Below are 22858 nucleotides of genomic sequence, written 5' to 3'. Positions count from 1 at the left end.
GATTGCTGCTGCTGTTGTGTTTCTCCTTGGACAGCCTGACCTGACCCTCACCCCCGGCCGCAGCTCCGCCGCCGCCGCTGCCGCCTCGCCGGCCGTGCCTTACCAACCCCCTGCGTTGTAAGGTATTATGTGGGAGAGACCTCGATGCAGGGGAAAGGACAGAAATACTTAAAAGGCCCAAGGGAAAAAGCTATAGGGCAATGGCAAATTTGGCTGCTGTACCTTTTCCCCTTGGATTATGAATGATCCGGCCCCAGCACCCAAAAAGACACAGGTTTTTAATCCTTGCTTATGCACTGGCCTCTCAAGCCCGTTTCTCTTTGCAGTGCTTTCAGCGTTCAGGCTGTGTGGCTGAATATGTTTCCTGATTTTGCTCTCCTTCTCGTTCCTCTCTCATGCCCCCAGGCTATTTCCCATGCTTTTCCTCACTCTCTGCCAAGCAGTGGGAAGGCAGCAGCCCTGTCTGACTGCCTGCAATTATGGGGACTCTTATCTGCAAGCACACAAAGTCTCTGTTTGCCATGGAAAACCTGAGGTCCCTGGGGTTTATGGAGCAGAAAAACATATGTTACTGCTTTCATGCCTCACTTGTTAAGGAGTCCTAAACTTTGGCATCCTACTGATGCATGTTTACCTGGTTGCTCTTTGCTCCCATGGCATTCCGGTGAATGGATGCAAGTTTGCTGTTTCCCTTTATCCATTTAACTTTGCCTGGTAAAGATGGGCAGGAATTGCAGACGATCTTTGAATTTTAAGAGAACTGTGCTTCAAATCTAGATGCAAGGACTGTGAAACCTCTTGCTAAGTCCTGCCAAGGACTGAATTGTTTTTTTGGCTTCTGCATCTGCCATTTGCTTCGGTGTTGTTGATGGGCTCAGTTACTGGGATATTATCTTTCTCAGGATCAGATGCTTGTGAATTCAAATGTCAGTGTTTGATGTGGTCTGAAGCACTGCAGATTCAGCCGGACGTTGGGAGTTTGGGAGATCTTGGGATGTTTTTATGGTTTCTAATTGCCTTTTCCCAGCTGTGGCAGCAGACTGATAATTGGTTACCAAGGATGAAACCAGGAAGGATGAAACCATGAGACAGAGGAACATGGAGAACCTGAAGGGTGACTGAGTGGTAAGGAGGGAGCTAGTGTTGAAGGGAACACAATTACTTGAGAACATAGAGATGAACCTGAGGGCAGAAACCAGGGAGAATATGTGGAGGTAAAAGGGGAGGAGTGATGCCTGTTTGGAGGGGCAGGTATAAAGAGAAGAACGGAGTGCCTGGAGATATGAGTACATTTTGAGCTGAGAAGCACCTTTCCGACTGTCCTTGTGTCTGTCTTTGTTTTCCTCATTCTCACATGGGTCTTGGCACATTGAAGAGGGATTTCTCCTGGACTTGTCCTGGGATTTACCACTGGGCTGTTTGCTGATACCAGCAGCAGCACGGTGTAAATGCATCGCAACACATGAATCTTGCAGAACTGCAGAGGCAGATGGGCTCTTCGTAGGAGTCACTGGCTTAAGAGTGAAGCAGCCTAAAATTTGATGAATTGTTCTTGGTCTTCCCTCTCCCTGTCAGTTCTTTCCTTTGCATCTCCACGCAAGCATCACCTTTTGTTTAGTGCTTTGAGCATGCCTTGTGCTTCGCTCCTCAGCAGAGACCCAGTGGCCCCTGAAGCTGTGGGTCAGAGCTGCTCAAAGGCTCCTATTTGCTAGGTGAGCCCTGTATGCCTAGAGGGAGCAGGAGCCTTGGATCAAATAATGATCTGGGGATTGGCAGGATGGTTTCTGCTTTGGTCAAGAACTCACTGATATTTCTTCCTAAGAACTGATCTCAACCTACCTTCTTTCAGTCTGAAGCCATTCTCTCTTGTCCTGTTACTCCATGCCCTTGTCCAAAGTCCCTCTCCAGCTCAGTAGTAGCCCCTTTAGGTACTGGAAGGTGCAGTAGGGTCGCCATTTATATCTCAATTTACTTGAGTGGAGATATGCTAGAGAACATCTGTCCTCTGTACTCGACAAGATAAAATTTCAGTCTGAGTTTATTGCCTTTGTGGGATTCTTTGGCCCTTTGCAGGCTTCAAAGGAGCAGCTGAATGAGGTAGCTCTCTTGGGGGCTGGGAGAGGAGGGAAAAGGTCTCTGGGCAGAAAAAAGGGAGAAGACAGGAAAAGAGGGACAGATGGATGCCAGTAGAAGCTAGAACCCAAAGCAGGGGACAAGTTATGTTTTTTGAGTCTCTTGATACTGAAAGATCTTATTGCCATACTGATACTGCTTGGACAACAGGGTCAATGGGGATTCAGGGGATGCCAGACACAAAGGTGTTTTGCTCTTCTTTGACCAGCCTCATGTTTTTGGGAGAGCCAGAGGCTGGTGGAGGGGGTTGTGGACAGGAGGTTGTGTTTGTCTCTCCCTCATTCCCCAGCCTCCTCTGCAATGAAGTACCCCTTTCCCAATAACCCATGGGCTTGGCGAGGTGACTTGATTGGAAAGACTAAGGTAGGAGGTAATGAAATTCTTAATTATGGTGGTGTCATAAGTACTCTGATAAACAGATGAATCTCTGATGTTGCCCAGAGAAGTTTTGGATGCCACATCCCTGGAAGTGTTAGAGGCCAGGTTGGATGGGACTCTGAGCAATCTGGTCTAGTGGAACAATCTTTAAGATCCCTCCCAATCCAAAAAATTCTGTCACTGTGTGATGAAGCTGAAACACCTTTCCCTTCCTGCTGGGGGTGAGTCCAGGGTGAATTATTTAAGCATTCAGAAGCTCAAGGCCAGATGATGTTTGATACATGAGAGAAACTGGATGCTGCAGGTATCGAGTAGCCTGTGCTATGGGTGAACAGGTGTATCCTGGAGAGACTGTGGCTACCGTGTGCCAAAACCCATGGGAATTGTCATGGAAATCCCAAATAGCAGGTGACTGTGCACTCCATACAAGGATACTCTGAGGAGGAGGAAACATGAACTACAAGGAAAGACTAGAAAAGCTGGGATTGTTGAGGCTAGAGAAGGCTTAAGGGAAGACATCTACATGTGAATACATGAAATACGTAACAAAGGAAGAGTTCACTATATCCACAATAAACAAGGCATGAAGTAATGTCCTTAACTGTAATACAGTAGACAAGACACTGGGAAAACCCCCCCAGTGTTGAATTATAAAGTGAGTTAGGACTAGTTCAGCCTGTCTTGAGAGATGCTGGGATCTCCATCACTGACAATTTCATGAGGGGTAAACTTAACACCTAGGTTTAACACCTGACATGCTGCTGGAGCCAGACAGATGATGTGGGCAGTGTTTCAGGATCTCCATAATCTGTTTTCGTATCAAATCCTGCGTGCTCATAGACAAATATTGATGTGTGAGCCTTGTACCCACACCCAGGAATGTGAGTAACAAACCTCATGGCCCTCTGACAGCAAAACTAACGGGTTTGGTCCAGTGCCCTGAATTCCGGTAGCTGAAGGAGAAGGGCTGAGCAGAAATGGATGCTGTCCTTTGGTGATACGGGAACTCCTATTTTGGGGATCCATGTGACAACCTTCTGGTAAGAGCTCGGAAGGTTCAAATATATTCAGAAGCTGTGGCTGTTGTAACTTGGTAATTGCTGGGTTTAGGCCAGGTGTACTTTAGGCCAGCTGATGAAACCAGCCGGATCAGCTGTCATCTGCACCACATCCCCCCAGCTGTGCTCTGGGAATTCTAGAGCAGGATCACCATCTTGCCACATGAGATTGGCATCAATTTTTTACTAAGGGTGACTTGCTGGTGCCAGGATCTGGTACTGCTGAGCTTCTAGGGATGGCTTGATGCCACCCCATCCAAGTGTGTGTCATTCCCTACTCCTGTCTTGGATGGACAGAAACATCTGTCTCAGGAAGGCATTCAGGGCATGGCATTCTTAACGCTGCATAGTTAGTAGCGGTCCAAATGGAACCCTCTTTTTGTTTCCTTTCCATCCTCTTTCCTGGTACTCCAGCTGCCAATAGGCTGGGGCACTTGGAAAGAGAGTGAGGGGAGCGTCTTTTCTGTTTTAACTTGTGTCTGATGTCTCTGATTTATTTGTGCTTCCTGCAAACTGGTCAGTTATTTGGATGTGTCAGTCTGCAAGGATTTATGCACTGATTTCTCCGAGGACACACTGGGATCCGAGTTATTTGCTTTATATATGTGCGTTTCATCCATGTGTATAGTGCAGCAAACTGTTTATTCTTCCTCTTAAATTTTTGGTATTACATCCGAAAAATTAGGGAAATCTTGAGTCCTAAGCTGGGATTTTGCAGCAGATGTTCCAAGATTTGGACATGGTTGGTGTGGACTCAAGGATGCGATGGCACTTTTTAACGCAACAGAAAAACATCTCTGACTAACTTGACTCTAAAGAAGGACTGTATAATGGGGCTTCTTTGCATGCCCACACAAAACTGTTTTCCTAAATCTTTCCTTGAAGTCTTACCTTGAAGGTAGTGCCCTGCTGGGTGAAGCAGTCTTCAGTTAGCACTAGTCTCTGTGCTATTTGCTTCACTGTAACTACACCGGTTGCAATTTACCACCAAGTTCTTTGCTTTAAATTATGATTATGAATAGGTCTCCCACATGTACATCTTTGCAGCTGGCCTTTCTACACTTGAAAACCTGTTCCAAGTAAAGTTGTTTCAGCCAGGAAATAATTAATTCTTAAGGGATCAGTCTCTGCAGTGCTGCAGTTTTTCCAGGATAAGAGAGCTGTGTACCTGGGGGTGGGGTTTAGTGCCTTTTCTATATGAGCTTGTTAAACTGATAGCAGGTTTCAAACAGGTCACAGTGATGTTGAATAATTCCCATAGCTAAGCCTAGGCTCAGGTTCATATGACATAATCTGAAATGTGCTTAAGTTAATGAATTCATTTCCCAGAACTCCCTGTATAGGCAAAAGGAGGCAGAGGTAGCCTCAAAGGTGATTCAGAGCACCTAAGTTACAACCAGGAGCACCACTGACTGCTAAGAGGATTTGCAGTGACCATCCTTCCCAGCTGGTCATCTCACTTTGGTATATAAAATTAGATGGGATGTCCTCAGCCTCACTTCCTGCTGGTCTCAGCATCCTCTTGGGAAAACTTCCTCTCCTTTTTCAGATATGGAGAGCTTACCCAACAGTGTCCCCGTAAAACCTGTGGTCTTGTTCCAGGAGGAAGATGAGCTAAAGCCACTCAGATGGAGGCCAGTCCCACCACCCTCAAGAGGCTCAAGTTTGGGAAGCTGAAGGTGGTCCGCCGGCGCTTGCTGCAGCGGTACGAGCACCAGCCCTTCATCTCCTGCCTGGCTGGTTTCTACAGCTGCCGCTGGAGGCGGTACCAGCGCGAAAGGACTGAGCCTGGGAAATGCTGCTGCAACATGGTAAATGAGCACAAAATCAGCACAGACATGGATTTCTGTACTGGGGCAGGGCAGTCTAAGCAGACAAGGGGTTGATGTCATGGAATCCCAGCCCAATATCATTTGGAGCCCGCTGGGATCTGTTGGGCTGTTAGATTTTGCTCTAAATGCTTGATGAATTGCTGTTTCGGTGGCAAGCTCAATTTGTCTGTGCTGCCACACAACTAATAAATGTGGAGTTTGCACCAACCTCTCCTGGCCAGTGAAACATCTCAAAGCCATAGAATCAAATTAAAGAAGTAACATTAGGGTTGGGTGTGCAGTAAGAATTGCAAAGAAGGTTGCTGTACAGTGCAATTTCCTCTCATGTGAGGCGGTAAAAATCCCATTCATTTGGAAGTCATGAGTTTTCCCTGAAAACAAGTAGTGCAGAGTAGGCTTTTGAGGACATTCTCCTGGTTACAAGGGATGGGAATTGAATTCCTCTCCATATTTATTTCAGTTAGAATTCCAACACCAAGCTACATATTTTTAGGGACAGCCTAAAAGTACCTGCCATTTGCTTTGATTGCTCTGGGCTGGCCATAGCTCTGACTGCTTGTCCTTCCTCTCCCTCTCCAGCGGGAATGCATGTTTTTCCCATTGCTTGTTGCAGCTTTCTGCTTTTCTCTGGTCTTTCTGTACACATGGGGTGAAGGTAAAAATGACTACAACGGCTTTGACTGGTAAGTACTGTGTTTTCCTCCTCTTCCACCCCTTGGGCATGACTGGGAAGGGATGAGCAGCCTCTGGAGCAGCTGTGTTGAAACAGGGCACTTTAGTCATGAAGCAAAGATTTGGCACCTTAAACTCTTGGTTACAGCATCCAAATTGAATGTCCAATGCTTCTGGAGGTGCTGAGGCTCTGCCTTTTGCTTGGCTACAATTTTTAGGTGTAAGTGTGAATTTAGGAGAAAGAGGAGAATCACCGTCACAAAAATTGTGAATGAAAGGGACTAAATAACTCTTTTCTTCTCTGAGTCTTTCTTTTTCTCCTTCCCTTTCTCCTTCCCATTCCATGTGAAGAAGTGTAATGGCTGGAATCAGAGGCATTGAACCAGCTCTCTCACTGAAAGAGAATTCCAGGTTCCCAGATTCAAAAGTAAGAAATAATCGTCAGGGATTTATGCACATCTTTTCCTTCTGTAGTATGCAGGCAACAGTTATGCAAGTCTGGCCCCTAAAATTAAATTAGAGCTGCTCAAATATTATGGGAAGGAAAGGTATAATAATGTGTATTAGTCTGATGGTTAATGCAATCAGGGATTTTGGGAAGGAAGCTCTTAATCACTTTTGCATGTTACCAGCGTAGGCTGTTCCTCTGCCTTTCTTTGTTCTATTGTTTAGAAAATTTCAGAATTTCAAGGGACAGGGCTGTTGGTCCCCTCTAGTCCACGTGCTAACCAAAAACATTCTTACAATATTTTATTGGTTTATTTTTAGGTATAACTATGGTAACCTGGGCTTCTGGTTTCTCTGGTCTCTTGTTATCCTGATTGTGGCTGCAGTCTTGTTCGCATACACCTCACTGCTACTGGTAAGCAATGCTCCTTGTAAGCTGACCTTGAAAGCTAAGCATAGGGATGGCTTTAATGTCTCAGACCGAAGCTCAGTCTAGTCCTCCATATGATCCTTAGACAGTGAATGCCTGGAGAAGATCTGGAACACAATGAGTGTTTACAGTACTTTTTCCCCATATCCACCTGCAAATGACCAGTTTCAGCTCAGGGGTCTCTGAGCCAGATGTTTCTGTGATTTCTTTCAATGATGTCCCTTTGATAAATGTGTACAATTCCTCCTTGAACCCAAGGAAAGCTGAGCCAGCAGTGGCTGGATTTAGATTTGGAGGGAACTGAAGATTATTTCTTTGGCAGCAGGGAAATACGGGGCTCTGAGTCAGGTAGCAGTGGTGATACGTCATCACAGCTGAGTTACTCTTCTAATCCTGGATAAAAAGGTTTATTAGAGGAAGGAGAATCGAACTTTATCACTTGACTCACTCTGCTTTGCTGGAGGATGTTCTCCAGGTAGAGGCCATAGATGTGGTCACAAGATGCTGCTGAAGTTTATGCTGAAAGAGGTTCCTGAAATCCTCACTTTTCCACGTCCTGTGAAAGTTTTTCTAGAGTTCTAATCTGATGTCTGCTTTAGTTAGGGAAACATACCAAACCCAAACTTCTCCTAAAATTTCTACTTACTCATCCTTTTCCTCTGTTCTTTCCTTCATAAGAAAGTTCTCAAATTAAACAGATTTGCATCTGTGTTTCCACCTTCTGCATCCAGAGCTATAGGCCAAGAATTCACTTTGACTCCAGGCACTGGAGTCCACATCAGTCTTGTGCCTGCTCCGACTTTCATTTTGAAATGCCAGGTACTGAAGGTGAGGTTATGGCTTTGTCTCACCTCTGTGACCAAGACATCCCTGACGTGTCGTCATACAGTCAGTCTGTAAATTGCTCATGACAGGGAATCTCTTTTGGCTTTGTCCATGCAGTACCTAACATAATTGGTTTCTGGGGTCCTTTCTTCCTGATGAAGTACAAATAAATAGTACTTTTATTCTAGTGCTACCAATAAAACCCCCAAAGTGATAAATAGGAGAGGTGCTTGGTCATGCCACAGCAATCAAGAGCATCATAAGAGACGTGGACTGACTGAGGTCTGAATGGGACAAACAACAATAAGTAATTACAAGGATTTTGTAACACTGTGGTGGCTCTAGGGCTCATGGACTATTATTCAGCAGAGCCTACCTGGCTTTCCCAGGGGCCATGGAGTAGTGTGGGTAGCTTGGTGGTTACAATGCTACCTGGGGCAACTCAGAGCTGCCAGAGATGCCCATATGACATGGATACATCTGAGATGGTGCCTCAGCAGGCTGTGGATCTGGAGTCAACCTCAGGATCAGACTAATTCACCACAGCCTGTGCTAGAAACTGGCTTTACAGGATTTCCTGGGCTTAAGGAGCCTGAAGACCCCTGGGGCTGATATATCAGCTCAGTCATGCTGTGTCTGGATCCAAACATCAGCCAGTGTCCAAGCAGTGGACTTTCTTAGAGTATTTTCAGGTTTTTTTCAGCATGAATGTGATGACTGCAAGCTGGCAGGGCAGGTGATGGGCAAAGTAAAGCCAGAAAGGAAGATGGAGGATATGAGGTGAAATTGGTGTCCTACATGGTTTAGTTCAGTCCTGGTCTCACTCTTTATTATGTAGCTACATCCTCCTCTTCCTCTCAAGCTTCTCAGTTCTGTCTAACGAGGCTAACAACATTTGCCTTCCTCAGAAGGGTGAGCATGGATAACCTGAAAGAATACAAGTTGTCTGGATGGTATCAAACAACAGAAGAAACACTTCAGAGGTTCCTCCACCCTGGGAACAGCCCCTGCAGTGAAGGTCCATTTGCTCCTTGCTTTTATGAAGCTGTTAAGTGACCCAACAAAAGCTGTTGGGTATTTCTGAGGACACTGGTCCTGCTTGATTGCATCGCCATGCCACTGTGTCCTATGTGGCAAGACTGCTGCATGCATCCATGCTGAGCAGTGGGTGCTGGGGGAATGAGGCTGCTACTTAAATGTTATTAGGTCCTGAGGGAAAGGGGAGCAAGGAAAGTTATCACTGCCACCACTTATGCTCCCTCTATCTGAAAACATGAAGGGTATTGTAACAATTGTGGCTGGGCAAAGCTCATCGTAGTGCTTCACTTTCACTGAAGGCTTTGATGGACCACCCAGCAAAACACTGTGAGCCCCACGGGCTGGTAAGTGTAACTCAGCCCTTCCACATCTAAATACATCTCTCAGTGTGGGTACTATATGACAGGTGGTTTGCTCTAATACATTTCAAACAACTGATGGCCAAATAGGTTTCTGCCATGATAAATTACATCCCAAATTCTGGTTGAACGGTGTTGGATGGAGAGTATCCCCCCATGTGTTGCAAGGACTGGAGACCTTCACCTAGGTGATGTTCTCTGGTGGTGTTTTGCATGAACAGCCCATCATGTTGGAAAAATGAGCACCCTGATGCCCTTGTTGGAGCAGAAAGATTTTGTATAAACCAGTGGCTGGTCTGGTTTTGCTTGTGAGCACCATACCCTCTTTCTTAATGATGGCACCCAACTGGAACCTGCAAGCCTGCTTCCATGACCTTATTGTGACCCCCTGAAGCATACAGTCTTCTGCCCACCAGCCACAAGTGGCCGAAGAAAATGCTGCACAAGAAAGCACTAGCTGTCTGGACAAAGATGCTCTCCGTCCACATGCATCATTGTCATTTTTTCCACACAATCAATTTCAATTAATTCAATTGTTCAGTCAGTCCCCAAGACAATTTTCTCATCCCCATTAGGGCTAAAAGGTTAAGCTGAGGGGTCTAATTACAGAGCTGTTCATGCTCAGTGGAGAAGAAAAATCTTTTCTTGTGTAGTCTTTCACACCCCAGCAGAAAACATTTGCCTCTCTGCAATTCAATCATGTTTGTTCTGAGGGTTGTGAGGAGGAGACTTGTGACTGTGCAAAGTAAAGAGGTTCAGAAGCATTGTGGCCTCTTCATTCATAAATGGAAGGACTCAAAATAGTACATTGATGCTGAAATCCAAAACGTGACCTCAAAACTCCATCCCTAAGAGACTGGGGTACCAGACAAGTTCTGAGTTTCTTGCCATAAAGTGAATGAATACAAGGACCTGAATCCAGCAGTTGAGAACATCTAAGTGAGCAGATGTTTCAGGTGAGCTGAGTGTCTTAAGTGCCTGCCTGCATGTCCTTGTAGTGTAGGTTCAGAGCCTGCCCACACCTCACCAGAAGTATTGAGATGATTACAAGGTTGTTCCCATGCTGAAGCAGAGTGGAGTTAAGCACCTGCTGTCCACCCTTTGCAGCATAACCTTGTGGTCAATGCAGCCATTCAGAAAGAGGGAGACAAAGGTGCAATCCTCCTTGCAGTGAGCCCATCTCTCTTACCACTGAGAAGCATCCCTTAATCACCACTTTGCAGGTAGATGGTGGAGGGCAGACACTTCCACACCTCATTTTAAAGAAGAGAAGAATGCAAGTGTTGGAGGCTGTGAGATGATGGGATTGGCAAGAAGGACCTTGACTCTAACCTTGGCAGTATTAGTCAGAAACATACTGGTCACCTAAGCCCTCATGCCTCTGTACTTATATTAGACAATCCCAGAAAGTGTGTGGAAGCAATTTGGAGTAGACAGACCAGTGAGAACACACGAGGGAACATCATAAAACTCTATCAGTGGAGATTTAGGTTAAAAATTAGGAGAAGGTTTTTCACCCAGAGGACTGTTGGGCACTGGAACAGGCTCCCCAGGGAAGTAGTCACAGGACCAAGTCTGCCTGAGTGCCCTGAGTTCAAGAAGTATTTGGACTATCCTCTCAGGAACATGGTGTGATTCTTGGTGTGATTTTGTGCAGGGCCAGCAGATAGACTTTGATGATCCTTGTGGGTCCCTTCTGGCTCAGAATATTCTAAATGTTTGGCTTTACTGTACACAAGGACCAGGTCTTTGTGTAACAAAGACTTGCAGCAAAGGAGCAGAGTAGCTTTTTTCTCTCATTTTTTCACCCTGAAATAGCTTATTTAAATGGGGCTGATTTAAGATCTTTAGCAGTATTTCAGTTCTCTCTCAACTGCTCCCAGTTACTCATCCTGTACTGGGTGCATTTATTCCATTAAAGGAAGCCAACATGTCAAGAAGCACTTTTATTCACTGCCAAGCTTATCACAGAATCATAAAATGGTTTGTGTTTGAAGAGACCTTCAAGATTATCTAATTCCAGCCCCTCTGTCATGGACAGGAACATCTACCACTAGACCATGTTGCTCAAAGCCCCATCCAACCTGGCCTTGTATCTTGCTTCAAATCAGCATAATCCTGGAAAGAGGGAGTTTTTGTGGATGGATAGGAAACAACTTACATTCACTTGCAGTTGTGTTTCAGGACAGAAGACCCCCCAAATCTATATGTCCTATTTTCATACAATCCCCCTGTGCTACAGTCTGGAGGGACTTGCAGCAAAAATGATCCTCCTCAGTGGATGTTTACTAACAGATACTTTTCTCTAAGCCCTGATACCTGGTGATACTGGGCCCAAAATTATCCTTTACAGTAGTTGGGAAGTTTCCCCAGGCATTTAGACTCCTGAGCATAGACTTGTGCATTTTCACAGCAGCAAAGTGCTTCTTTGGGTGAAATTCATCTCCAGACCCACTGGTTACTTAGGTGTGCAACTGTGTGAAGAAACTCTGCATGAGAACCGTGGACTGACTTGCCTCATTCTCGACTTCTTGGTGTTCAAAGCATCTTGGGTTGTCCTCTGTCCTGGCTGGCATTTTCAGCATGCCTTACAAGAACCCTCCCCAAGGGCTCCAACTTGCCATCAAGTGGACAAAACATGCCAACCACCAAAAACTGGAGTCATTTAATCCCCAAGACACTTTTCTCTGGTCTGAGATGTGCCTGTCTCCTGCCTTCCCTGTGGTTAATGTGGAAGAATTGCCTTTTTTGCTGTCTGCTCCATACTTTTGTGCTGCTCTGAGGCATTTTTTATTCCCTGACTTCTCTCCCATGGTTGATACCCCTCTAATCACAATAAATGCATAGAAAATAGTCAAGGTTTGTGCTGTATTCTTTTATACAATAATAATTTACTCTGGCCATCATTCCTCTTTCAGAGTCTCTCATCACAAAAAGTCATTGAAAGCAAGTACCCCAAAGAGCCCAATTATCTGTTACCCAGGAAAAAGTCTTTGATCCTGAAGGGCAGTCTTGACACATGCTTGGCCATTTCAGAAGCATTTTTACTGTAGCAATAAACTTTTCTCTCCATACACCTGTCCTGCAAACATTGACTTTGTGCAGGAAGATCTAGTGTAAAGTAACTTCCCAATGCAAAAATAATTCCAGAAGTGCCTCACTGGCACACGTCACCACCTTCCACCAGGATGCATACAATCTCTTCTTGATTTCCCAGGTCCTCGCGATGTGTTTGCTTGCAGAAGGTCAGCAGCTGTACCTGCACTGGAGTCACAAGGTGGGGAGAGTCAGGGCTTTCTGGTAACTCTAATCTATGCTTTAAATTAATTGAGTCTGTGGTGTTTCTTTGCACAGAAAACCTCTTAGACTATGGGAGAGAAGGAAGAGAGGGAAGAGGTTAATCTTATGAGATCGAGATACCATGAAAATGATATCTCCACCTGAGCTGATCACTCAAACTCTTTTTGCACTCGGTGGAGGGAAATGAATCCTCTGAGGATGCAATTCATCCAGCTGGTCATAGACATCTAAATTAAGATGAGATGAATCACACTCAAAGAACCATTTTTTCCCCACTAGGTGCCTGCAGTGACTCATTCAGGTGAAGATATCTATATTTGACACATCTACATATGGTAACATGAAGTCAAAAGCAAAGTTCTCCTGAGAAGCACTGCATGATTTTCTGGAGCAGACACCAGCAACAGTGCAAAAAGTGTCTGCTCTCTCTGTAGGAGAGAAATATGGCTTTTCCAAGGCATCCTGGTGCTTTATGCCTTTTGGTCTTTGGATGGTTCCCTGGGAGTGTTCAAGGCCAGGCTGGATGGGGCCCTGAGCAATCTGATCTACTGTGTGGCATCCCCGCCCATGACTGGGGGGCTGGAACTAGATTATCTTTAAAGTCCCTTTCAACCCAAACTGTTCTATAGTTCTTAATTCTATTCTGTGGTATGGGAAATGCTTTTTGGAGTTTTGAAGATACAGAAACAAATTACTGGGGACTTGCTGCTGTAAAATTATGTGTTAGAATCATCTTCCTTAAGTAATTTTTGAGGCTGTGTGAGGCATTTAAAAATGCTCCTCCATCCATGCAGTTTAGGGTAGGATGCAATGCAGTTGCAAAGGCTGCAGTGGGAGGGAATAGCTGAGCATGCAGGTGCTTGATCCTGTGTTTCTTCATTTAAGGAATGGAAATGGAGTGATCTTTACAACTGAAAAATGGGTTCCACGAGAACCAGAAAGTTGTAGAACAATTTGTAAAAAACCAACCAACCAACCAACCAACCAAATTAAAAAAAAAAAAAAGAAGAAGAATAAAAAAGAGGCATTCATGGGTGCAAGGGATTATTAAGGCATTGATCTGTAGAAGATCCCCTGAAGAATGGTTAGGGCCTTGGTGCAATTGCTACTTGCCTTTAGTTGTCAGCAGATAGATGATACACCAAGAAGAGCCTGCCATTACTGCAGTGATGGTACCAAACCAAACAAGAAACTGAAGAATTGACTGAGATACTGCCTCACCTTCTAGGTTAAAAAGTGAGCTCTCATCTCTTAATTATGGGAGGGTTTGTTACCGCTGAAGCCTGTTACAAAGCAGCTCATAGAACAAGGAAGTTGTGTTGTTGTCCCTTTTGGGTGGAATTTATCACTTCTGAGTTTAGAAGTGATGAATTTCATCTGCAGGTTAGGGATTTAGTGTAACCTGGTAACCTAGGCTCCATCTATATCAACAGGCAGAAATGCATATTCCATCACAATGCAAGCAGGAATGGATCACCTCTGAAATTCCTCTTTCTCCACTGATTACAGGGAGAGTCCTGAGAGCTGACTTAGTTGAGTACCCAGCTCCCGAAATCAGTCCTGCCATACTGATAGCATTGTTGATTTGGTTTTAGTCGCATTGGATCTCTCCGTCTTTGAACTGGCATAGTCAGTCTCATGCGTCTTAAACAATTTATCGAGCTGCTTAAATTAGCCTGTGACTCAGATGGATGGTATACCCTATGCAAAAATGCCGAAGCTGATTTATGTCTTCTCTGTGTCCCCAGATTGGTACTTTTCTCGTCCTGGGCTTCACTATCTCATCCCTCTTTGCATTATCTATACTCTGGCGAGATCACCGGAAAACTGTCCGCCTGTCCTTCCAGGTAAGAGGGGTTAGGACGTCTATTTGAAAGAGCAGCTTGTTTATAGAAGTCTTTTGTGACAACTGGCAGAAGATATTCTGTATGGTGCGTGTTTTTCACATGGTTTTTGTTAGCAGGGTACGTTCTGAGTAAACTTTTATTATGACCTAACATTTCCTCTTGGGGGAAAGGAAGCCAAGGCCCGAGGTTGAGTTTCAAGCTGTGTGATGTAACATGTCTCAGTTTGGAAAGATATAGAAAGTTACAGCCTTTTTTTTCCCCTCCCAAAAATCTAGGTGTACTATTAAATTTCATCTGTCCAGGGCAGGTAAATCAGACCCCTTAGGCTGGTAGGTTTGCTGGAGCAAGAACTTTCTCCCTCATCCCTCATCCCAATCTGCTGGTACAGCACAGTTCCAGTCTTTTGTGACTCAGAAGAGCTTAATCTCCTGAGGGCAAGAGAGCAACGAGTTTTTGGGGAGCAGGTGGAGAATGCTGGTGTCAGGTGGGACAAAATGCTGGATGCAGGAGATCAGAGTTCATGGTTGCTGGCCTCCTCAACTCTCACCAGATCTGAAGGTGGAGGCAAGAGCTGTCCAGTGCTGTTCAGTGTCTGAGCATCCAGGTCCCCAGTTGTATTGGGCAGGAAGAAGTATGTAGCCTTTGACTACACAGCTGCTTTGCAGGATCCAAACCACTCTACAGTTCCATGATTCTACCCTATTTGGGTCTAATAGCTCTCTCCCATGTGGCTTAGTGCTTGTGAAGGCTGGGAGAGCAATGCAAGTGGACTGGCAAGATGTGTTTGTAGGATGTGGTTAATTGCACTTTCCTGTTCTACAGTTTGCTAACCACTGGGTTATGCACTGGCAAAGGTAATGAGAAAACATCAGCTTCTCCTCCCCCTGACAAACACTAGGAGATGAGGATGAGGAGAAGGAGACACAAGAGCCTTTGGGTTGCCCACAGGTGCTGTTTATTTCAGGTATCCATGCCCTTTGGGATGGCCTCCCATTGCTGTTCCCAAAGGACATGAATCTCTTGTAGATACTACGTCACATCCATTAGCCTTGCAGATCTACCTCAGGTATTATGGACATCTCAGATGGCACCTCTGCTTGCACAACTGAATCCTGCTTCTGGTTGGGAGATGTTGGTGTCGAGTGTCTGGGGCAGAGAGTGTCACATCCACCAACGTCTCCCAGTGACTGCTGCTTTCTTCAACCCTTCCATCTTAGAGGCTCCAGCATCAGGACTAAGCAGCAGGAAAAGCTTGCTTCTGGGTAGTTGGGGTTTTTCCTAGCACATACCTTAATAACTGTCAGTTCTAGCTGGAGTATTTGCCACAGGGCTCTGGTGAACATGAGAAGATGATGGACTGGTTTCTAGCTCAGATTTGCCTAGTTTGGGGAAAAACGAATCAAACCAGCAACCATTCAGGATCTGTATTTTTGCTTGGTTTCCAACCCTATTCATGCATTCATGAGAAGCATGGAAGTGATTCTTGTCTTATAATCTTCTTGTTTAATCTTTAAGATTAAAGAAATCAAATCTATTGACTTAAAGTTAAAACCTAAGGCATCAGTATCTGTCCAGCAATATTATCTAATATTTCTGCTTCTCTTACACCACTGTATTTAGTTTCATACCACAGCTAGTAAATACCACATTTTATCACTCAGGTGTGTTGAGATCAGTTTAATGATTTAACTGCAGTGTGGTGTGGTGTGGAGAAAGCTATCTCCTGGATGGCATTGGAGTGGTTTATATTGGGTTAAACTGGAAGATGCTCACAGATTATGGCATATCAGTAGTGGCAATCATGTCTTCATGGAGGAGGGTAGTTGTGTCCCCTTCAGCTGACTTAGGAAAAAGTAAAGAAGTGAGGAGCACTCCTCAGGCACACTCCTCCCTGGCCTGGCCTTTCCTCTGAGTCCTGAGGTATTTGGTGGATCCAACACAGCGAGGGAGAGTGGTTAACTGCTGGTATCTGCAGCAGGAGCCCATCCAGGGGTAAGGGCTCTAGCTCTGATGGGGATTGTTTCCATCTGTCTCCACAGTTCATCCTTTGACTAAAATCCTTTTTTCTGCCTGCCAGGTCACAGCTCCTTATCTCCACATAGGGGCAATTGCCATCATGGTCCTTCTTTCCTGGCCTGTGGCTCTTCATGCCATCAGAGCAGATAAGAAAGGTATGGCAGCTCTGGTTCCTGCTCTCTGTATGATAAAAGATATATATCAGTATGGGAAAAGGGGGATGCAGGAGCCCTTTCCTCCCACACTTGCACTCCAGCTGGAGGAGACTTTCAAATTCTGCATATCCCAAGGAAATGAGTGGGGCTGGGACTTGGGCTGTGCACTGCCCTGTTTCTGTCCCAACGTATTACTGGTTTGCATGTTATCTTGCACTGTTTTTCCCTATACTGAGGCAGTGATCTGTGTTGAGATGGTGGAGACTAGCAGAAGCACCCATGTTCTGAGTCATGAGTGAAAATTTGTTTAGCCCTCTGCAGGAGAAAGCAGCCAGTAGCAGCTCCCTTGGCTGATTTTTGCTTGCTGTATAGAGAAGGGATCTCCAGTCCAGTCAGACAAACCACTTCAGCCTAATGTATCTCAGGAGAAGCCAGATGAGATAGGGAAAAGAGATTTTTGATCAGTTCCTAGTGTTATCTCATGGGAAGTTCCTGCCTACCTCTAGGAAGAATGACCAAATGTTGTAAGGACAAAGCCAGATGCCAGGAACAACTGCAGAAAAGCCTGACTGGGAGTGACTGTTTTTCTCTGTCTCTCCATACAGCCAAAATTATCTACCTGACACCCACCTTCAGACACTGGTTTCCAATAAAAATCGCAGACCGAATGGACTGGTGAAAGCATTTTTTTTCCCTGTCCAAGACTTTTCTTGTTGAACTGCAGCTGGAGAGGTTGGGGGAGAATATGCAGGCACCCTAGATATTACACACCACCATGCCTGAGGTACTCCTAGCTTAGTACATCCTTCAGAGCCACTGGCACAGAGGGATGGTGGTACCCATTCAAGAAAGAGGTGGTGTTGCATAGGTGCTCATTTCTCAGAAGAACTCTTTTGGTCCCTGAGGTGAAGGACGCCCAGGGCTCTTGGGCAATGTGTCAACAAAGTCCAGAGAAGACTGTAGGTAATGAGTTGGCAAGTTTCTGAGGTGCAATATCCATGCTCTCAGTCCATAGGATTCTCTAGGTCACACACAGAAGGGCACTAACAACAATCTGAATGAACCAGGGAAGTATTCACAGTAAGGAAATGCAACACAGTTGAAGGAGAGGTACCTACTCTTCTTCACTGTGAATGAAACTTCAAAATGGTGCTTGTTCTTATCTGAGAAAGAAAAAATTAGCATCCTTCTGTTGAGGATTGTTTTTCTACAGATGGAGATTTCATTGCACCATGTCTAAAGAAAAAAGAAATAAAGCCATATCTTGCTGTAAGGCATAGTGAGATGTAATTAAAGCATAAAACCTGCAGTCCTGACTAAGCCTGCATCCTTGCTTTGACCAACTTGTTTTCCTGCATTGCATTGTTTGGAGAGAAAGTGAAAATAAGGGGAAGAAGGGATGGATAAAGGGATTGGACGAAGCCCAAAAGCTACTTAGCTGGAGGACTGTATTAGAAGTTAAGCAGCAAGGCAGATTCGTACATTACAATGTGGATTAACTCTAGCCTTCCTCCTTCAAATTCTTTCAGTTATTCAGGTGGTAATTGTTGGTCCATACCTGGCTATCCTTCTCTTTCTTTTCTTGATACCTCTGGGAATGTACTCTCCTTGCATCAGAGAGAAGGGAACACTTGGACCAAAGCCAGCCCTCATTGGACACCGTGGAGCACCAATGGTAGGTCTGAAGAAGTTATTTTATGTCGTTTCTTCATCCTTTGTCTTACTACTTTCATCATCATCTTCAGTTGTTCTTTTGTTTGGTTTTTTTTCCCATGAAATCTGCTGAGGGTGGGAGACATTTCTGGTCATTGGGACTGCATGCCAAAGACATCACTGCATGGGTTTGCTTACAAGGAAAACACTGTTCCTGAGGGACAAGACCAGGCCGGAGGGGGCCCTGAGCAACCTGGTCTAGTGAAAGGTGTCTCCGCCCTGACAGGGAGATTGGAACAGGGTGATCTTCAAGGTCCCTTCCAACCCAAACCATTCTACGATTCTGTTATTCTTCTACAAGATGGGTTTGGCCAAAGTGGAAGAGAATAAACAGTAGACTTTAACATTATAATGATGCTCCCTTAATAAAAAACAGAGATGTTACAAAGAGGCAGAAAGTATTTACAGAGTCCTCCAGAGAGTGTTTAAAAATGATCCGCTCATCTGCTTTTTTTTTTCAGCTGGCGCCAGAAAACACTGAGATGTCATTTCTGAAGACAATTGAGCATGGCGGGGATGGTCTTGAAACAGATGTCACCATAAGGTGAGGGCAAAACATCGCATCTCACAGAATATACGCTGCTTCTTCTAAGAGCTTGTAGTGGTTTGGTCCAAAATACTCACCACTCACTACAGAAACATGTGTTTGGAGAGATGCAGCTCCAGGCAATTAGGTTTTACTGATGCCTGGGACAGGGTCCCTCAGCTGTCATGGGATGGCAGGGGCTGTAGGGCATGGTTGTTCTCAGGCAGGTCAATAAGCTGCAGCTATTGATTTAACGATCGTGTTTTAAATGCTTGGCAGAGTATAGAGACAAGTCCCTACTCTAGTCTGACTTCCAGATCATAGTGAGGGTTATATGAGGTCTACAAACCAACAGAAAATTGTGTTCAGATTTGTGACAGCACTGCCCTAATTATTAGATCTTTAATTGCCTTTGGTGAACCCATTGCCATGAAATGCTAGCATTCTGTGCAGGATGAGCTGTTTCCAGGCACTGCATGAGAAAAACACTAATATTTAGATGTTCTACTCAACTAGACCTTTCTATAAAAGAAAATTTTGCATTTCCATCACTGTCCATTCAGAATTCAGTCCTCTGAAAACCAGAGAAACACTTTGATGTCAGCAAAAAGAGATTTCAACCATAAGTTACTAACCATTTTTGGGGGAGTTGGCAGGCAAAAAGGTCTCCTCCTTCATGTTGCCCCTAGGGAAACTGAGGTACAGATGAGCATGACTTCTGTGAGATCTCCTAGAAGTATTTGAGCTGGAAATAACCTGATGTCTTGAGCCTCAGCATTCCTCCATATTGCACTCTCTGCACTGAGGGAGGCTATACTGCTGCATTCACAGCTCCCCACATGGTCTTCTGACCTGGCATGAACCTGCTCATGCTGTGAATGAACCTGTACCCCAGGTGACCTGAACTCTTGCTCTCTGGCAGCTATGATGGGGTTCCTTTCCTCATGCATGACGACACCTTGAGAAGGACAACTAACATCCATGAGGTCTACCCTAATGAGACTGGTAAAGCTGCTTCGTTATTCTCCTGGGATTCTCTGCAGAAATTGAATGCTGGAACATGGTTCCTTAAGGTAAATATCATAAAGAGCTAGAAGCATTGAAGGTCAGTTGGATTGGACTCTAGGCAACCTGATCCAGTTGGACATGTCCCTTTTCATTGCAGGGGGGTTGGACTAGATGAGCTTTAAAGGTGTCTTCCAATCCAAACTTTTCTATCATCTCATGACTATCACCAACTAGATGTAGAAGAGACACCAGCTGCCTATTATTTAACAGCATCAGTGTTAGAAGAGGAACTTCTAGTTGAGCCAAAACTCCCAATAAGCCAGAGTAAATCCTTTAGTTTGGGTCTCTTTGCTTTGTCCACTTTGCCTTTAGGCTAAGGAGACCTGTAACAATTGGCTGGTGGGTGTTCCTGTGTCACCTTATCATGGCAGCAGCAGAGCTCGTGAGCTGGGGGAAGAGGACAAGAGCTACTTGTTCAATGTGCTGTTTATAATACTCAGAGCTAACAAGGTGGGACAGAGAAGCACAGCAGAGCTAGCTGTGAACTATGCAGTTTAGGTCCCAGAAGCAATGTCCTCACAGCCTGGGTTAGCTTCCCCGTTTCTTATGTAGAAGAAATAAGCAAAATAAAACATCCCCACCTGTTGAGGACTGACATCAAACATTTTCCCTCTTAGAGATACAGCTGACTCCCAGAGCAAACTGCCTGATTGATTTCCTTTTTTTTTTTATATCTGTTTATTTCTAGAACAAACCATTTTTAGGGATGGGCTCGCTGTCAAAGGCAGATCAAAGCCAGGCAATGAATCAGTCCATTTACACGCTAAGTGGTTTTTTGCGCCTCGCAGACAGTCACAATAAACTTGTGATATTTGATCTCTACCGCCCTCCAGAGAGACATCCTTACAGGAACTTGTGGATCCGCAAAATCCTGGACGTCATCCTCAAGGAGTCGAAGATTAAACGCCATCTGGTAGGGTGGCCTCACTCCATATCCCTTTTTCTTGCTCTCCTAACTGGGACTTTGGGGCATACTCTGCATGATTTCACCTGCATAAAATTGGCCCTTTGCATTTAACTTGATTTAAAAGGCATCATTTGGAGTATATTCCTACTATTAGTTCCTCAGAAGGTTCACAAGGGTGTAATCCTTCAGCAGCACAGGAAAAAGGCAGTGTATATACCAGCTGATGCCTTAGCCCCTAAACAGCACCCTTTCATAAATATACTAATTGTCAGTCTGTTCCCTGCTACTCATGCTTATTTTATATGTTGCATTAAAATTCCTGGCTTAAATTAAAATAAATTGTAATATTGCCTTCCTGCCCCGGCAATGGATGACTGCTAAACTCATGGGAATCAGGTTATGTACCCATTGATGTCTGGGGAGTTATGCTGATCTGTATCTGCTGAAGATCTTTTCTTCCATGCTGGAAGAATGATAGAACAGAATATTTTCGGTTGCCTTTTCCATAGACCAAAGCTGTCTTCTCATTCATTTTCAACACTGCATCTTTTGTTGGCTGTGTGAAATGTACTCACTGATTTCCAGTGGGTAAGCAAGAAACAGTGGATACTTTTTCTTGATAAAAGTGACTTGCAAGTTTTAACCCTGCATCTGAATGTTCTTTGATCATTGGGAGAAAGTCATTTGACAAACTGGGTTAAGCCCCTCAAGACGTTATCTTTACTGTGTTTGTGTGAACAGTGGGGCATATTAGGGGCATGAATTCTTCTGCTGAGAATTCCCTGGTTCTTCTTGTTGCCTGCAGGTTCTGTGGCTGCATAACAGTGTGAGATCCTTTGTTCAATCTGTCGCTCCTGGGTTTCAGCACACGATGGGCAGAAAGGCACCAATAGAAGACCTATTAAAGCACAATATTGTCAAACTCAATCTGGTCTACACTGAAATGTCCAGTGAAGATATCCGGTAGGTTTCAGCTCCAAGTGTAATCTTTGGGGTGCATCTGGACTATGTTTGCCTCATGCATGGGACAATGTCTCCCTCCAGTGACCAGTTCCAGAGACTAGAATATTTTGGGAACAGGTCGTTCAGATCAAGTGGCCATCCCTGATGTATTTTAGGGGTGACAGACTGCAGTTCACTCCTCCTGTTGACTAAGAGGTGGCACGTGTAATTAAACCCTGCTGTCCTCAATTCCGTATTTACCAGGATCTGAGGATCTTCTGGTAAGAACAACACAGGTGTATCCTGATTTGTCTTTTTATTTGTGCCATCCTCAGTCCCACCAACACTGAATCATGGAGAATGAACAACTATTTAGCCTTCCATGGTTCTTCTGCAAACATCAGTGGGAGTGCATAATGCTGTGGTGAGAGACCATCACCCTCTTGTAGCCAGTGTTTTGGAGACATCATTTCTTGTCTGTTGCTACCAGTACTCTGTTGCATGTGACACAATGAAAATGTAATTTCTATGATGAAAGGCTTCACATTCATTGCAGGAGTTTCCAAAATGCTACTCGCACATGAAACTCCCCAAGCTTTACCTGTCTAGGTCTCCTCTTGTAAATAGGATTTTTTGCTCTTTCCAATGCACAAAACCATTGAAGTCTAGTTGAAATTAAAAAGAAAGGAAAAACTTCAATCCTTTGGACAAGAGTAATGTTCATGTTTTCTCAATTATAATTGTCACAGGATGTAAAATCATAGAATCACAGAATGGTTTGGATTGTAAGGGACTTTCAGCACCATCTAGTTCCAACCCCCCTGCCACGGGCAGGGAAGCTTCCACTAGACCTGGTTACTCAGAGCCCCATAGCCTGGCCTTGAACACAACACTTCCAGGGATGAGGAGTCCACAACCTCTCTGGGCAACCTATACCAGTGTCTCAACCACCCTCACAATCCAGAATTTTTTCCTAATGTCTGATCTAAACCTTCCCTCCTCCAGTTTAAGGCCATTCCCCCTTGTCCTGTCACTCAGTGCCCCTGTAAAAAGTCCCTCTCCAGCTCTCTTGTAGCCCTCTCAGTACTGCAAAGTACTCTGTTTCCTCAGAGCCTTCTTTTCTCTAGGCTGAAAGGCTATTAAAAGTCATAGGCAGATCCATTTGGGTAAACCTTGGATAGATCCTAGGTAGATATATAAATGCTGATACTG

General features: G+C 44.7%; 1 protein-coding gene across 8 annotated transcripts in view; it reads left to right on the top strand.

Annotated features, from left to right (window-relative positions):
- Positions 1-22858, top strand: part of GDPD4 (glycerophosphodiester phosphodiesterase domain containing 4) — a 38601-nt gene that overhangs the window by 9908 nt on the left and 5835 nt on the right. For 5 of the 8 annotated variants that reach the window (XM_017735956.1, XM_008634906.2, XM_017735951.1 and 2 more), the window contains 11 exons: positions 5172-5380; positions 5981-6084; positions 6842-6935; positions 12390-12449; positions 14221-14319; positions 16397-16490; positions 18020-18165; positions 18665-18747; positions 19652-19802; positions 20486-20710; positions 21510-21667. In XM_017735956.1, coding sequence (XP_017591445.1) covers positions 5198-5380; positions 5981-6084; positions 6842-6935; positions 12390-12449; positions 14221-14319; positions 16397-16490; positions 18020-18165; positions 18665-18747; positions 19652-19802; positions 20486-20710; positions 21510-21667 — 1397 coding nt within the window. In that variant the 5' untranslated portion in view covers positions 5172-5197. Of the gene's footprint in view, positions 1-20; positions 123-1027; positions 1126-5171; positions 5381-5980; positions 6085-6841; positions 6936-12389; positions 12450-14220; positions 14320-16396; positions 16491-18019; positions 18166-18664; positions 18748-19651; positions 19803-20485; positions 20711-21509; positions 21668-22858 lie in introns of those variants that run through there. The other 3 variants (XM_017735952.1, XM_017735954.1, XM_017735955.1) reach the window with 3 other exon arrangements.

The sequence above is a fragment of the Corvus brachyrhynchos genome, unplaced genomic scaffold (assembly GCF_000691975.1).
Source record: "Corvus brachyrhynchos isolate BGI_N302 unplaced genomic scaffold, ASM69197v1 scaffold44, whole genome shotgun sequence".
Taxonomy (NCBI): domain Eukaryota; kingdom Metazoa; phylum Chordata; class Aves; order Passeriformes; family Corvidae; genus Corvus; species Corvus brachyrhynchos.
This window is presented reverse-complemented; position numbering and strand designations above follow the sequence as displayed.